The sequence below is a fragment of the Zingiber officinale genome, chromosome 4A, assembly GCF_018446385.1.
Source record: "Zingiber officinale cultivar Zhangliang chromosome 4A, Zo_v1.1, whole genome shotgun sequence".
NCBI classification, from domain to species: domain Eukaryota; kingdom Viridiplantae; phylum Streptophyta; class Magnoliopsida; order Zingiberales; family Zingiberaceae; genus Zingiber; species Zingiber officinale.
In genome coordinates this window covers 34,772,478-34,790,153 of record NC_055992.1, presented here as the reverse complement: position 1 = coordinate 34,790,153, position 17,676 = coordinate 34,772,478, and the positions used below count along the sequence as shown (strand labels likewise).

General features: G+C 33.7%; 1 protein-coding gene across 3 annotated transcripts in view; it reads left to right on the top strand.

The window, feature by feature from the left end:
• Positions 1 to 17,676, top strand: part of LOC121969803 — a 108,621-nt gene that overhangs the window by 44,814 nt on the left and 46,131 nt on the right. For all 3 annotated transcript variants that reach the window (XR_006108660.1, XM_042520058.1, XM_042520059.1), the window contains 3 exons: positions 3,040 to 3,187; positions 3,295 to 3,395; positions 12,455 to 12,604. Coding sequence is in view for 2 of the 3 variants with exons in the window: in XM_042520058.1 (XP_042375992.1) it covers positions 3,040 to 3,187; positions 3,295 to 3,395; positions 12,455 to 12,604 (399 nt within the window). In the remaining variant the exon portion in view is untranslated. The remainder of the gene's footprint in view (positions 1 to 3,039; positions 3,188 to 3,294; positions 3,396 to 12,454; positions 12,605 to 17,676) is intronic.

The following is a 17,676-nucleotide window of genomic DNA, read 5'->3' as shown; positions in this document are numbered from 1 at the left end:
CTAGTGCTCTAAACTCAACTTCTGCACTACTTCTAGCAACCACATTTTGTTTCTTGCTTCGCCATGTCACTAGGTTTCTCCATACGAAAGAGCAATATACTGATGTAGACCGTCTATCATTTGGAGATCTTGCTCAATCAGCATCAGTTTATACTTCTAAAGATCCGGCACCTGATTTTTTAAATATAAGACCCCTCCTTAGATCTTTCTTCAGGTATTTCAATATACGATTTATTGTCTTCATGTAATTTATAGATGGATTATTCAGAAATTGACTCACTCGACTCTATTGAGAAACTTATGTCCAGACATGTATGGGTTTGGTAAATCAGGTTACCTACTCACCGTTGGTATTGTCCCTTATTCGAGGCTAATTCATCAGTTCTAGACATAAGCTTCGTATTGGGATCCATGGGCACCCACTCATTCCGGTTTCACGCAACATATCAAGAACATATTTGCGTTGGGAAATAAATATGGCTTTGTTGCTTCATGCTACCTTCATTTCCAAGAAATACTTTAGGTGTCCTAAATTTTTGATCTTGAATTCTTTGGACATGAGAGACTTGAGTTTTCTAATTTCATCACCATGATTTCCTATAAAGACAATGTCATCAACATACACATTCAGAATTGTGATGAATGTGTCGTGGAGTTAAGAGGAGGATGAGGCACTAGAGCAATTTAGAATTGTAGGTCTTGATGAGCAGTAAGAAACTAGGAAAAAATGGTTTGTGAGACAGAGGGAGGCATGTAACACTGAGCATCTAAGCTAGCATGCTTCTAACTTATGTCTAATATATTTGAGGTAGGAAGCTAAGTTATAACTGTATTGCTTTGTTCACTCTCTTCATAATTGATAGCATTGAGAAGGAACATATGGAATTAGTGCATATCCTTGGTGACCCAACCTCGTGAATCTTGCACCTAACTTAGACCAACTATTGTGTTGATGGAATATTCTTTTGAAACAAGAAACCTCAATACTTATGTTAAATTTGTTTATCTATTGCTTTAACCATGGTTTGAAATCTCGTATTATGCTAGTAGCACAGTTGATATGTATCCTTCCAAGGCTAAGTTATAATTGTACTTATTTGTTCACTCTCTTCATAACTGATAACATCGGGAAGGAACAAATGGAATGAATGCATATCCTTGATGATACAACCTTGTGAATTGTGTGCCTAACTTAGACTAGTTATTGTGTTAATGGAACATTCTTTTGGAACAAGGAGCTTTAATATTTATGTTAAATTTTGTTTATTCATTGCTTTAACGTTGGTTTGAAATCTCGTATCATGCTGGTAGCACCATCGAATCAATAAATTACCAAAACTTGATATTATTTAGATTCGGAACAAGTAATTTATCTTATGTCGCTGTGTCAATTATCGATGAGTATTTTATGATGTAGATATTTGACACCTGTTAGTATAATATAACGTGTAGATGAATTGAATATTTTTTGTAGTTTGTGTTCGTACAACATAATGTGAAAACTATAGCATTCCAAATGGGACACAAAGTCAGTAGTTCTCTTTTTCTGTCTTCTTTATCTCCTTTGTCATTTCCCTAAACAATATTATTTTAGTCAAAGACCTAAACTCCAATACAGCACAACTTGAGATTTTGAACGTTGGCTTTAAAATGTCATCACTTTGAATTGTAAACCACACCTATGGATGTGACAATCTTTGGTTCTTAACACCATTATCCTCCTATCTCTTCCACTCTTCTTGATGTTCCATTGTCGTGATCAAGTTCCCATTGATAGATTGTGTGATTTTGAGCATTCTTAATTTTCTGTGTTGGGTATGTTTTTGTTAAATTTTTCATTCAGGTCAACTCCTTGTTAAATTTTGTTGCAGCCTGACAAACTTAAACTCTATGCTGTCTTGATGCTGGAGCATTGGAAGTTTTTTTTTCCCGTTCTTTCTTACTTATCCTTGTATTATCTTTCCTTTTCCTTTTTCCTTCTAGTCTATAGCTCATTACCTAATGCAGTTTCATGTCTGTCTTCTTTTGAGTTGAAAAAAATTAGATAGATAACATACGGATCAATTTGCTACATGCTACCATGATAGATTTGCTAGTTATCAAATTTTTCTAGCTGAGGTCGAGTTATCTGACTGGAGTAGAAGCTGATCTGTGACATTCCAGTAAAATGGTTTCTTTTTGCTTCATTATCTTGAGCCTTTTCCAGATCCTTTTCTCAGAGGAATCTTTTCCACAACCATTTGAATTCCAATATATCCTCTATCCCACATCTGCATGATGTTAGCAGAATTGAGTAAAGCTGAGTCCTTTCTTTTCACCTCATTAGCTCTGGATTCTTAATATTCCTTCAATGTTTACTTGATCACATTCATTACCTAGGTATTGGAGTCTCTGCTATACAAAATGTAGACAGTTCACATATTAGATTCCTGTTTTTGTTTCTCATTTTCTCTTCTTACATCCATGAACTGCATAATTTATATACTGCTTCTGCCGGTAACCTAAATGTTTTGCTACATAGATATAAATGAGAACACTACAATCACAAAGACAGATTCCTATGGACAGGTTGTCCTGTGTTGTGCCTAGATACTTTAAATATTCTGTATTAGAGTTAAACATTACTCTAGTAATTTACCTATTTTTTCTTCCTTTTTTACACATAAAATATGCTTTGGACACAGTTTTGTGAAGATTGTAATGTAGTTCTTAAGAAGTTTGATGATGGTTGTTGCTTATGGTTGGAGATTCTGTTCAAGATAGTTTTAGCATATAAATATGATGTTTATATTCATGGCACATACTCTGCTGTTTGATTTTAGCTTAGCTACTCATTTTATTGGAGGGTTAATTAGTCATTCATTTCCATTTTCTGTGTTTATTCATTGTCATCCTTCAGTTCTTATTGGTGCTAGAATGTTAATTAGAATGGAATAGGGGAGTCTTTTTCTGTTTTTGTTACTTTTTCCTGATATATTATGTCATTAAATAATCCTCTGCCAAAATTATTTATCAACTTAATTCCCTGTTATCTTGCAGTTCGTTGGAAAACTTCTTGATGATGGCAAAAGAAGTCCCCGCACCATTCGACTTGGAGCTTTACACTTAACAGGATTGTGGCTGTTGTATCCGGCAACAATTAAATATTATATAAAAGAGTTGAAGTTGCTGACACTATATGGCTCTGGTGTATTTTTCCCCACTATATTTGCTGACTCAACTGTTTTGTTTTTCTTCAAGAGTAGTGCAAAAGGTTGCCCCATTGTCCTTATAAATCCTCTTGTTTTTTTGCAGTGGCCTTTGATGAGGATTTTGAAGCAGAGCTGTCTGAAAATCATGAAGCTGAAATTGAGGTTTCTATGCTTGCTCAAAGTCCTGATCAAGAATTCACAGAGGTATTCCTATTTTTTGCAGAATCTGGACATTGTTTGCAATGTAATACTTTTTGGATTAATAATTTTTTATTATGGATATCTGGAAAGCTGAGGTACTTTTACATGTGTGTTCAACTCTTTGTAATTATTTCTAAAAGAGAAGAATTTAAGATACGAAGGAGAGAGCATGAAATTGTGTCTCTCTTCCAGCTGCTGATAATGGCTAGCACATGCCATTCTACTGGCCCATTGTGACTTAAATCGGTAATGAGGTACTGGCATTAGTGGAACATGGTGGACAGACCTGATCATGGACAGACCTGACCACGGTTCAAAATCAACGGTTCGATAGTTCGGAACTGACGGTTTGACGGTTCCTAGGGTCGACCTTAACCTTAACTTTAACCTTAACCTTAACCGTTCAAGACGGTTACGGTTCATTGTTCGGAACAACCGACTCATGGTTCGTGCATGGTTCACCATGGTTCAAGATTATTATTATATTTTAAAAATAAAAAATTTATAAATTAACTAACAAACTTCTCTTAATTAACTAATAATTTATAAATTATCATTATTTACTCTATTACTCTTCTTTTTATATGGAAAAAGAAAACTATTGATTAGTTATTAAAAAATTAACTAACAATCATAAATGTCAATATGATAAATCATATGGATAGGGCATTTGACTTTCACCCCAAGAGATCTTGGTTCAAATCTATGCAATATCAGTATTTTTAACAAATTTCCATCAATAAAAATATATTATCTATAATAAAATGAATCGTAATCGATCTGGTTGGGGGTCGGGCCGGTTATCGTTTAGGCCCGATAACTGGGTCAACGGGTAACCGATCCGTGGACCTAGTTATGGGCGTGGTCCGTGGTTAGGTCTAATGGTGGTACCACATCAAAAGCGAACTATAGGATAGGGATCTCAACACAAGGGTGCTAATAAATGGCAATATACAAGCTATTGGATGGGAAGAATAGCCAAGGTCCTAACTAGGGATTGAGATTTTGTGCCGAACTGGTTGAAACGGGCGGAACATCTCATTCCGCCCATCGACGGACATCGGCACAAACTCGACACCAGCAGCCGTGATGCCCGCGGCAATGCTAGAGGGGCATTTCGATGCTTGCGGTCGTGCAAAGGGCGTCATGACAACTGCGGGCGCGCAAGGGGGCCACACGACCTCTGCGGCTGCACGACCCCACGGCTGGGGGTTGCGGTAGTCGCGACACATATAGGTTTTTTAATTAAAATTTTTTTAATTAAAACAATTCCAAGGATGGATGGGGATAATTCAAAGAGGCTTAATTAAATCTTAATAAAATTATCTAATTAATTAAATATTTTATTTATTTTAAATTTTAAAATATATAATAAAATTTTTATATATTCGTTTATTTTAATTATGTATTATTATTTTTAATTATCTAATTATCTTTAATTTAAATAAATAATCAAATATATTTTTTAAAATTTAAATTAAATTATCCTATTAAAATATATAAAATTAATTTAAAATTCTAAAAAATTCTAATAAAAGATTATATGTTCCTATAACCCTCTGTAGGGATCGCGGTGTAGCGATGGTCTTTGCGGGTCACCACAATCTTGATTTTTTAGTATTTTTATATAGTTAATTTTTAATTTTTTAAATATCTATTTTTTTAAAAATAAACTATTATTAATAATAATTATAAAATATTAAAAATTATTTCAAAATTTTTAAATAAATTTTAATTTTAATAAATATTTTATAAAATAATTTTAAAATTAAACATAAATCTAAAATAATCTAAAAATTAAAAAATATATAATTATTAAACATTGAAAATAAATTTTTTAAAACTAAAAATTTACAAATACATGAAAAAATTAATTAAAAATTTTAAATAATTTTGTATTTATTTTTATAATTTTAAATTTAGTTTTGAATTTTAAGAATTACTTATTTTTTAAAATATTTTTTATTAAAATTTAATAGGCATTATCTTATGAGAAAATATTAAAATATGAATTCAACATCTTAAATATAAAACATATTTAATAATAAAATATTAATATACATTTATATTTATCTTTAAAAAATATCGAAATTATATCGGCATGGCACGATATGATATCGAAACTGTATCGTTCTGGTCCAAGACCGAAACCTCGACACGGGTCGAGATTTTAAACATTGGTCCTAACACAACCCTAGGTTGACATGACATAGTTTTTGCGACAATGATTGGTCACACTTTATCATATAGAATTCCAAGTAAAAATTATGGTGTGTTTGTTTATAAAAATCGGAAACTATTTTTTGTTCTCATCTTCAATATTTTTGTTTACCAAAATGTTTATGGATTTTTTTTTTTAAATTTCTAAATTCTTTTTTTGGAGAATGAAATTTGAAACTAAGAAAGAAAAGATAGTGTCAACAGAAAAATTTATATTGCAATCATGACCAAATTCTTGTCTTGCATCATCATCATTATAAACATAAAAAATTATAAATGAGTATATACCTATTTCTTTCCATTTGTAATTTTCTACAATATAAATTTCAAAGTTATATTTTGGGCTTAGTTTCTTAATCATGCTTCTCAATATCACATGCACACTTTCCATCTATTCTTTGTAATATGTTTATAAATTTGAGCATGCACTTGATTTTATGTGGACGGTACCACCAAAGGTTAAAACTTTTTGCAAAGCTTTTGATAATATCAACGAGAGCATGATAATCGCATGCAAGGTTCAAAATCTCGAGAAGAGTTTTTAAACACAAGTTTTAGGTAATCTTAATGTGTGTTATACCATGCCAAGAGGGTGTTGAGTGTCAGCATGACACAATACTCATTCACATGATTGACATCCCGACACAAAATATTACTAGTGCAATTTATCAGAACAATACATTTTGACCTTGCTAACCAATACAGTATGAGATTTCAAACCATGATCTCATGCAATTGGAAGAAGGAATGAAATTTAATAAAATTTAATCATCTTTTTTTTTTTTTATATCAGTTAGTGTAAAGTTAATGTATTGTTTAAATTATAATCTTGTAGCCAAGTGGTCACAGACATATGTCTGTAAACATGTTTCTCTAATTGACATACCATGTGGCTAAGTCTATTGTTCTTTCAAGGAGTCCAATTGAAGAAAAAAGCAACAAAAACAATAAATATAACTTTCATATATGGTAATCCTGATAGGGAAGAGCAGTAGATGAGCATCCTAACCCACACTCAACACCTACCATGTGTTAATTTTACATACCACACTAAATTTGATTTACATTATATGGTTCATTAACTCAAGTCAACTGCATATACCCATGCTCAGTCCCAAAGGGAGGATCTAAACATTCATTTAGGCTTAATGGATCTATTAATCAACAATGTTTACATTGGCCTCTCCGTTTGTTTAACTAACGTTGACACAAGTCAGTATTCTATTTAAAGCCAACTTTGTATTATGTAGTTAACATTGTCATTCAATATTCAACACAAGGTGAACAATTGCCCTTTTGTACTACAAGGTGAACAATTGCCCCTTCTTTATTAAGTTTATTCAAAACTCTGGCCTAAAACTTACCTATTGTAGGACTTTTTTCTTGACCAGAATTTAATTCATCACAACATCTAAATACTCAATTTACTCACTTATCCAACTTGGGTAGCATTTGATGATTAGGTATGGTATATACATATTAAATAAATCATGTGCACCATGATTTCAAGGAGTTGGTCAGAGGAAAAAATAACAATCACACTTTTATTCTATTAAGTGGGGTCGGCTATATGGATTCTCCTATATCATGAGCTCAATCCCCTATGATATCATTATCTATATTTGAATAAATTTTATCCTATATATCATTGCTAATTGAGTCTTTTTTATAAATCTTTTTCTCGATTAATGTGCCTATTTATCATGATCTCACATCACCTATTTGAGGTATTTATTGGTCATCTAAGTATATGTGCATACCATTTAAATACATATTTTTGAGTCTTTCCTCAATAGGTGCAACCTAGACTTTCTTACTAATATTTTCATTTTTTTTCCTATCTATTCTCGTATGTCACATCCAATTTAACATCCTTATCTCTTCAACTCTTTTCTTGTACTTGTGTGCACGCTTCATAACCTAACATTCAACTCTATATAATATAGTAGGTTGAATTGCTATTTTGTAAAACTTCTCTTTAAGTTTTATAGGCATAGTAGGATCACACGGAATAACCTGACAGCTTCCTCTATTTCAATTATTGTGTTTGTATCCTATGTAAAACATCTCTATCAAGCTCTCCATATTTTACAAAAATAATTCTAGATACTTAAAATTTTCAGTTATATGTAACTCATTATATTCTATTCTCATTGACCAAAATAATGTTATCTACAAACATGTACCAGTGAGTTCATCTATAACTAGTGTAAAAAGATATGAACTTAGAGTCGATCATAATGTAACTCTATTTTTATAAGAAACACATCGGTTAATCAGTCAAGAGTCTTTACTTTTGTTATTACATCTTCATATATATCTTTAATTATCTCAATATACGAAACAAGACTTTGTCATAGCACATTTCTTTTTTAGAATTGTCTACATAATTTCTTTCGAGAGTGTCATAAACTTTTTATAGGCCAAAGAATACCGAGTGTTACTCTTGCTTCTTTTTTTGCTTCTTTTCAATTAGTTGTTTAAGAAAATGTATACCTTTTATTGTCAACTTCTCAAGCATAAATTCAAATTGATTTTCAGTCACTTTGCTCTCAATCTTTTTTCTATCACTCTTTCTTAAAGTTGATGAGGAACCACCAAAGATTAATTGGTGTGTTGTTCCACAACTAGTTGTTCAAAAGTGCCACAAAGATTCCCTTGTAGCTAAATCTACAAGCAAAATGTTTGTAGGTAGGGCTAAGCATGGCTCTAGACATTATATAAAGAGATTGAATTGCATCAATGGATAACTTGCAAATGTGAATTAGTTGCTACAAGTGTGTCATGTTTATAAGGGCTTTCATTTAACATATAAAGGCACCTTACCCATGACAATTCTTAGCAACGAAATCATGACCAGAAATAATACCTCTTGATCACTGCCTACTGGCCTGTTGTGCCTCATGTGTGATAGTAAACATGACCAGTCAAGGACCCCTGTTGTTGGATCCTTGAGCTAAGTACTTCGAATACGGGTTTTTTTTTTTTTTTTTTTTTTATGCCAGGTATCGAGATTTTGCAATGCGATTAACGGTCCGGGCCCACATTCCGCCCACCAAGTAAATTAAAGAAATGTGCTAGCTGCTGACGTAGCACCCATGCACACCATAAATTTGCTGCAAGTGCTTTTGTTGGGGATTGAACCCTCGCCGCTGTGAAAACTGCCCAGCCACTTGCCAGCATGCTATGTTTGGTCTTATGGTGGCAAAAGGCGAATACGGTCGCCCCCGCCAATCCGTCCCAGGGCCAACACGGAGGAGGTATATCACGGGCGACTACTAGCCTTTAGAATAGTGACTAACACATAAGGAAGTCATTTACCTCAGCTTTGTCGAGATTCGAACTCCAGACCTCATGATGGCAACGCCTCATGTGCTAACCACTAGACCGTCCTGAGGGGGGGGGGGTTGGTCTTATGGAATTATGGAAGGTGGTGCTGCAGTGAAGGCTGGGTTGCAAGTGATATAGCTGAGGCTGAGAATGACATTGAGGTTCATAATTCTTTTGCAGAGATAGTCAATTTCTCTGTTAACCTCTTTACTGATTATGCTGTGGCGGATATGGTTGGGACTTACTCAGGAGTCTGAGATCTTGATGATTGATGCTTGCTCTTAATGCTCAATTCTTTCTTTGTTATCCCAACAATTTATAATACAAGTAAAGTCCTGATGTAGATGACACTGTATATATGTTCACAACCACCACATCCATAAAACTTAGCCTCTTTTTAGAGCTTAACATGGAGTTCTGATTGAGACTGATATGAATGTGTAGACCTCCATTAAGTTGTATGGAGTTTCTATCTTTGATTAAAATGATACCGCTTCACAATTGTACTGACTGATGTATAGTGATGGTGACAAATTTTGAGGTGGAACAAGAAAGGAGATAAAGAAAAAAAAGGAAGATAAGACAAATATGTACTTAACTTTGAACAAGAACCATATTGTTTTAGTATTGTGCTCACATTCTGATGTACGGTGTTGGTGACAAGTTAGAGGTGAAACAAGAAAAGAGTTGAAGCAGAAAAGGAAGAACGTAAATAACTATATACTTAACTTCAGACTTTGTGTTCCATTTATAATGGTATAGTTTTAATAGATTATCTTGTATGGATGCAATGCATAAAAGAATAACATTTTTTGACTTCATCTTAACTTATATTATAGTATGCTAAGGGGTGTCAAGTGTTGGCACAATACAATACTCATCTAAGTGATATATGCAAGTAGTATCAAGTTCTGATAATTTATCAGAATGAGTCACCCAACATGGTACGAGATTTATATCTTGATCTTGATTACAAAAGCTTTGTCTAGGGCCTTCTAGAAGCTAGAAAGTGGCTAGATAACCTAATCGAGATGTAGGGGAATCAAATCTCTGCCATCTTATCAAACTTGGCACAATTGTCAACTACATTCTCATTCCCATATTTGAAGCTTAAGAAATCATACCGATGTTGACACCAAAGATATAGATAAGAACCTTAGTATAGAACTATTGGTTCAAAAAACCAAACCAAAAGGAAATTGGACTCTAGATTTTATTGCTTAGATATATTCAACTTCCTGTGAATTACACAAATTCAAAAAATCCATTAAAGTCAAATAAATAGAAAATTCATAACTTAAATCACAACCCTAGTTTTAATATAAATATTTTTCACATGTAATAGGTTTTTCGTTTTGCATACAAGGGAACCTCACCCATGATAATTCTAAACGCATATTTTGTTCTATTTTTTTTTCCAAGAATAATTCCACATTCGATGAGAACACAGGGATGTTACTAAAGACATTTTTATTATTGAGTTCCTTTGATTTTGAATAAAAATATAATTTGAAGTAAAAACCTTTGTGTAAAAGGAAAAGCCACAGTAAAGAAGTTGATTCTTGTAATGGAACAATGCGTCATACAAGAAGAAAATGCTGCAAGATGTGTAAATAATTACATATGATAATTATAGAAACTGACAACTCCAACTAACCAACATCTTATTAACTTTCCCTCGCTGCAAATTTTGAGGTTATAGAAATACAAGGTACGTGCATAAAAGTGGGCAGTGTGTATATAGGGTAAATATGCATGAATTATTATGTTTTAGAAAGAGTTCCATGTAATAGCAGTTTAAATCAACGAATATCCACATTACTCTTTAAATAATGATCTAGCTCAATTTATTTTCATTTACAAGCTATATGTTAAATCTTCTTATCACCACTTAAGTCCATATTTATATTCTTTTATTAAGTTGAAACACTAGAGCCACACTCACCATTTACAAAGGTGACACTTGATACATGGGTTGATGCCCTAAATCAGGAGCGTACTAATGAGTCGAAGCCCTTGCTAATGCATATAAAATCGGTTCAAAGCCTACAACATATCCAAATTGGGGCTAAAACTACATTGCATGCAAATGGGCTGAAGGTTGCAACTCACATGGCTTGGTTTTAAGTTTCACCTTATGGCACTTTAATTCTGCTATTACTCTTTCTAAGTTTTAATCTTTTAGCACTTTTATTCTTTTGTTACTCTTCTTTATATTCTCTAAGTTTTCAACCAAACAAAAGATGGCAAGGGAATGATAAGCTCCATCACTATTGATATGATAGGGAAGTATAATTGAAGAAGAAAACACAGAGTTTAAGTAATCGACCCTTTGCTACTTCATGGATTGTGTTGAAAAGCAACGTAAGAAGGGAAAACTCACCTACAATCATGTTTGATGTACATGGCCATTGCATTGATTAGGAAGAAAAGTCAATTGTTGTTGCATAATAGACAAATAAAGATACGAACCTCATTAGAGGAAGTACCGTTCCTTACTCAGAGATTTTTTTTTTTTGAAAATTGTAACAACTCCAAAACATGTTTGTTACATGGGATTCCAACCTCCTTTTGTAGTTTGATAATACGACCTATTTTTTTTTTATAAAATAGCAAATTATCCTAATTAAACTCTCATAAACTTTTCTAAAAAAATAAATTGTTTAAAAGTTCTAACAAATTATGAAAATTAACATCTTGGACAACTACAAGTATTTTTTAAATAGAATTAAATCTTGACTGCATTATTCTCCTCAACCAAAAAAACTCAACTTATCGGGACTTCTTCTGCTTGGTGTCTAGTCTTCATGACCCACCAAGACATTCCTGTTTAATGTCTGGTCCTCTGACCTACCAAGATAGTACTCATGCACAATTGGGTGGAGGTAAGGGGAGGCCATTTTTTTGGCTCATCTAGGTAGGGAATAGAGAATTGTAATAAGGGAAGGGACAGGGACTTGTGGAGTGAAAATCACATGGAATTTGTAAAAATAGAAAGAAACCATATTGTGTCACTGAACCCAGCTAGCTACATAAATTAACAAGCAAATTGGTTTTAGCTCAAATTTAATTGGTTTGGATTTGATTCAACCCAAACACACCTGTTTGAAATCTAATTTGAGTTCAATTTAAACCCTAGCAAATTCCATGAGAATTCCACATAAGGGGAGTCCACAAAATTTCTAATTAGACCCAAATTTGGTCCAATTAAGTAATTAACAACAAATTGACCCTTAACGTCTTATCTTGAGCCTTAATTTGACATTCTTTAAATTCCTAAAACAAGATGAATCAGTGAAAAATATTCAGAATATAACATTCTTGGATGATTGAATTTCCCTTCTTTTTCATCATCCTGCTGTTTTTTTTTTATAATTTCTTTAACATGTCTCTTGCAGGTACACATACACACAACTTAGATTGAAATAGACTTTGATTCTTTATTTAATAATAATCCTGATTTCTTTTTAAAATAGTTTCACCTGTCAAATTTGATGATTTGCACTGTTCAGGTGTTTATTAATACTGAGATGTATGCTCGTGCATCTGTTGCTGCTCTCTTCTACAAGCTGGCAAATTTTACTTTAGAGGATGGGGAAAGGGAAAAGAATGATGCAATTTCAAGTGGAAAAATTTTTCTATTGGAGATGCTCGACTCTGTGGTACAGATTATTAGATTAAAAATAACTAATTATCTTGATTCTATTGAGCCATATGATATTGTACGTAGGATACATGTATGTGCAATTTGATAATGCTTTAATTATATAAACAAGTCAATTTCTATAGTAATGCAGCAGAATGAACAAAATGAAAGTGCATCTTGTTTTTCTTCCTAGATCCTTCTCTTTTGTGAGTTTCAAATATTCTTGTTCAATTTTTTTGGATACTACTAGTGTACTTATAAGGTGCAGGTAAGTTGGTGGTTCTTTAAGTAGTGTCCAAATGTGTTTGCGCATTTTTCATGATGTTGTTTTATTCTTTTTGCTAGAGGTAAATAAAATCATACATTTATTATTTTTATAAGGTCAGGAACACAATCTTTATACAACAACTATATCTTTACTATGCATCAAGGTTTCAAGCATCTTTGCCAGAATTTTGTCTATGTTCAAAATGGTTCAGTTTCATTGTGTCATATTGACACTTGCACTTTCAGAACATGTTGAGATCAACTCAAATCTAATATAAATACCATTCCACTTAATTTATTTACCTGCAAATATAAATCTAGCAATTAAAATGTCAATTCAATAATTTTTTTTAAGTAGCACTATGATAACCATCCTGGCTAATGATTATACTTTCTAACTAGCATGCACAATCAGTCTCCAGAACAATAGGCATGGCATGCCACCAGCAACAAGGAATGATAATTTCTTCAACCTCGCTAAGTCAAAATCAACTATACTAGTTGGTAGCGATACAACAAAATGTATGTACCATGGAAGGTTGGCAGGTAGCAACAAGCATAGCAAAGTATAAATATATACAACTTACACTATGAATGAGTTGTACCATATTTTATCATTATAATTATCTTTATCTGTAAATTAGCTGAGTGTTTGAACTTTGTCGGGAAAAGGTTTATCCCTTGTGCTTGGAAGGAATTAAGAGTACATTGTGCATGCTTAACATACATATAGTTGCCAAAGCATAGCAGCAGCCTTCACATTCATAAGCTACAAATCTAGATTCTAGTGTGTTTAGTAGTAATTTAATGCTCCGGGTTGCAACCATCAAGGTAGCTTGGTTCTATTTAAGCATTCATGTTATTTATTTCACTTAACTTATTTAGTATGCTTTAGATCATCATATGTACTATCATTGTAGTTGTTCCATTTAGTTTATTAAAGACTTTGTAATTGTAGAATACAATCGTTTTAGTGTCCCAATTATCATGCCGTTTATGAAAGCAATAATATTAAGCTATAACATGTTACGAAGATTAAGCAATTTTATAAGGAAACATTAAGAATAATATATAGCTTGAATATTTAAGCATGAGCAAATACTGTGCATGATGCATGTGCAGAAGTATAAAAAGCGTCAATGGTTATACCAAACAAGATCAAGTAACTAAGAGTAAACAAGATGGAGTTCTTTCTCTATCAATTTTCCTAACCAAGGTCCTTTAGCATTTTCTAATCCACAAATGTAAACACTTCCTAAACTAACATGATATTACAAGGGTGAGCTACATTTTCAATCATTATTTAGGAGTCAACCTATAATAGCTAAATAAAAAAGTTACTGGCAGTTGATGGTACAGTTTATATTAAACATTAAAATTGCTACAAAGATTAAGGAATTTGACTCTTATACCCTTGTGCCCTTTTTTGGATAATAATTATCTGTGGTAAAACCCTAACGAGATAACCCTTAAAAGCTTCACATTTTGATTCTAGAAGTATAGTTTCACACTTTTCCCTTAGCCACTTCTTCAAAAACCATAAAAGCCACCCATTTAAAGGTGTAGAAGACTTTAGTTTAAAGAGGCCAAGGATCTTGTTCACTTCTGCAATTACAGCATGACCAAGGAGAACATATCCTTGGACATTGCTGTCTTATTTTAGTACATCTTTTAAAATGCCTTGATTAAACCATAACCCCTCATTTTGACGACCTCATCATATAATCAAATAGTAACAAATCCCTAGCCCTCACGGGTTGACGTAGTTGGTACTTGCATGAGTGTTTACTGTAATAGGTCTTGGGATCAATTTTCATTGGGTGCAAAAATGTTGGGTGCTTGACCTCTCCCATGCAAAGGGCCGCTGCGCTAAGGCAAATGCCCTCCATGATTTATCCCTTCCTAGAGATTGAAAGGGCCGCTAAAGTGATGACTTCACCTTGTTGCAAATAGTAACAAATCCCTTTCTCTATTTTCCTCTTAGAAGGTCAAAACAAAGTATAAAGATTTACCATAACAATGCCTCTTATTTGATGGATAATGATCCATTAAATGGAGGTAAGTATCATACTTGAAGTAGAGCTTGACATAATTGAATTCATGAGGAAAACAAGGGACTCCTTGTTGTAGCCACTTACCTGAATGATAAATCAAGGCTTGAGGGAAAAAAAAATAAAAAAGAATAACTACCGGGCATAGTTGTGAATAGCGTGTGCCTAGGCATGACCTAGGCACAATACTTGAATGAAGCGCGCGTCTTTTGAGAGGCTAAGGCCGCTTAAGGCACGATTTTCCTTGCTTTATTCGAGTTTATTATTTTTTTTTAAAGTCCAACCCATACCTTTAATACCCTTTAAATTAATTAGGTAACATTAACTTACATGCATGCGACACATTTTTCTTGCTTGACTCTTCCTCTCTCCTAAAAAATGAACATCAACCTCCCCTAGTCCCTTGCAAATTTATTTCATTGTTTTTCTCTTGCATGACTCTTCCCCTCCCTAAAAATTCAGCATCAATCTCCCTTCCCCTTCATTGCCTTCTCAAATGTGAACTCTTCACTCGCTTATAACATCAACATTAGTCTTCTAGATTTGGCTTCACTTTCTTTCTTTTCTCCTTTTGTTTCGTTGTAACGGTATGTTTTTTTCCTCACATAAGTTTTTTTATCGGTTTTATTTTTTTTCTCACAGAATCAAATTGTAATTAAGTTCAGAAATGATTCTGTTTTCTCATTCCTCACCGAATCAAATTGTAAATTAGTTCAGAAATGATTCTGTTTTCTCATTCAAATTGTAAATTAGTTTAGAATTTTTATTTTATTTTGATTTTTCTTTAATTTGAAGTTTGATTTTGATTATGAAGATAAACTATTTCAATATTTGAATGTTAGTGAATTTTATAATTACATTATTGTTTAATGATTTGTAAGATATTTGAATTTTGTTAGTGAATTGTTTTGGTAGAAATTCCCTATATTTTTAAATTATAAAAATTTATATCCAAAGTGCCTTACTTCCGTAAGGCGTATGCCTCACCTTGCGCCTAGTGCCTCAGGCCCCACAACACCTATGCGCTTTTGGGCGTCTCACATCTCAAATAACTATATTACTAGGAAAGGGAAGCTAGTCTAGTATCTTACTAGTCCACATGAGCAACACTCACTTTAAAACTTGAAGAAGGTGCAAAGAACTCCAAGGACAATGTCTGCCTATACATTATACATTTGATTTTAAACAAGGCAAGGTAGAAGGAGAAGCATACAACTTGAAGATTTGCAAATGAAATCGTACAAATTACACCACTGACCTTTGGGATTCCTGCATAGCCTGATGAGATGCATAGATTGAGCATTTCTTTCCCTTAAGAAACCATAGAGAACTAAGTAGAGGGATCCTTCACACTGTATGTGAAAAAGAATTGCTGCAAGCCGAAGTGCACCAACAATTGCCCACATTGGGAGGTTGATTATTGATATTGCTTGTAGGAAGAGGGGGATGTTGGACATCAATGGTTCTTAAGCGCACAAATGTAATGAAGGGCTCACGAGAAGATGAAGATAGTGATTGGCATCACTCATAGGGGGTGAAATAGGGGAAAGCTAAGACATGACTGAGTGTTGATTGCGCTTCTAGAGCTTGATGCATTTGTGGTGTTAGATTAGAAAAGATGTGGTCATAGGGAGAGGGAAGAGAGCTTGCAATCTCTTCCTCATAAAGGAATTATAGGGGATAAGAAGCTCAAAATCTCTCCATGAGGAAAACATTACTACGACACAATCCATTTGGGATAGGGTTGAGGAACTCCAAAGTAGGTTGGGCGTAGGGGATTAGTATGTTTACAGTTTTGCCTTGTGAGTTATAACAACTGACAAACATAATCTAATTATGTGTAAGGATGAGTTGCAGAAAGAGAATCTTTATATCTTATCCCATTCTTTTTCTGCAAAAGGTCATATGTGGCCAGCCCCCTAGCCATCTGTAGGGAGATAAATCAGGAAATCGAGCAGGCCACCATATGGGAGGGTATTTCTGCCGGCTTTGCTTGGAATCTTAGTCCCTTTTTTTTATAAGAAAAAATTTCATATCATAGTTCAAGAGTACATGAAATGGTCTATCGTGGCTACTTATGATTGATGCAACATTAGACCAGAGTACATCCATACATGTATACACACACTCCTGAATATCCTCTTAATACTTAATTGTTCACCCTCAAAGATACATTTATTTCTAGCTTTCTATACATAGTATATTAACAAAAATAACGCTAAGTATCGAGCCTTCGTTATTACCCTATTTCCATGGTAACATCTCCCAAACACTCTTAGAGCATGTCTGAAAGAGGACATCTCCTGTTGCATATGGAGCCCGTCTCTTACCCGCCTCCATAACTCAGCAATAGGGGGCGCCCAAAAGACAGATGCTTCCGTGTTTTTTACACTTGTCGACAAAATGCACACCGCTTATCCTCCAAGTATTCCTGCCTATCTTTAGTGCGAAGATGCCCCAAGGCTAGTATCCAGCAAGTGGTAGCATGACTAGGTTGCAAGTTTTCCACACTATTCACGCCCATACCTTCTTAGGACCGGGACGTCTAAAGAAATCATATGCCCTTGCCACTCCACCGTCCTGTGCAAATCATCCTGCTAGTCTTTGTCTAGCATCAAATGTCGAGCCTGCATCCGAAAAAATTTGGTCCTGTATTAGCAGTAATCTCTTAATCAAAGGTGAATCTGAAGGGGATACTTCCTAGAACCACACATCTACACGCCTCATATATATGTGGAGGTTCCATTTGATCCAAAGAGCATTTGTTTTC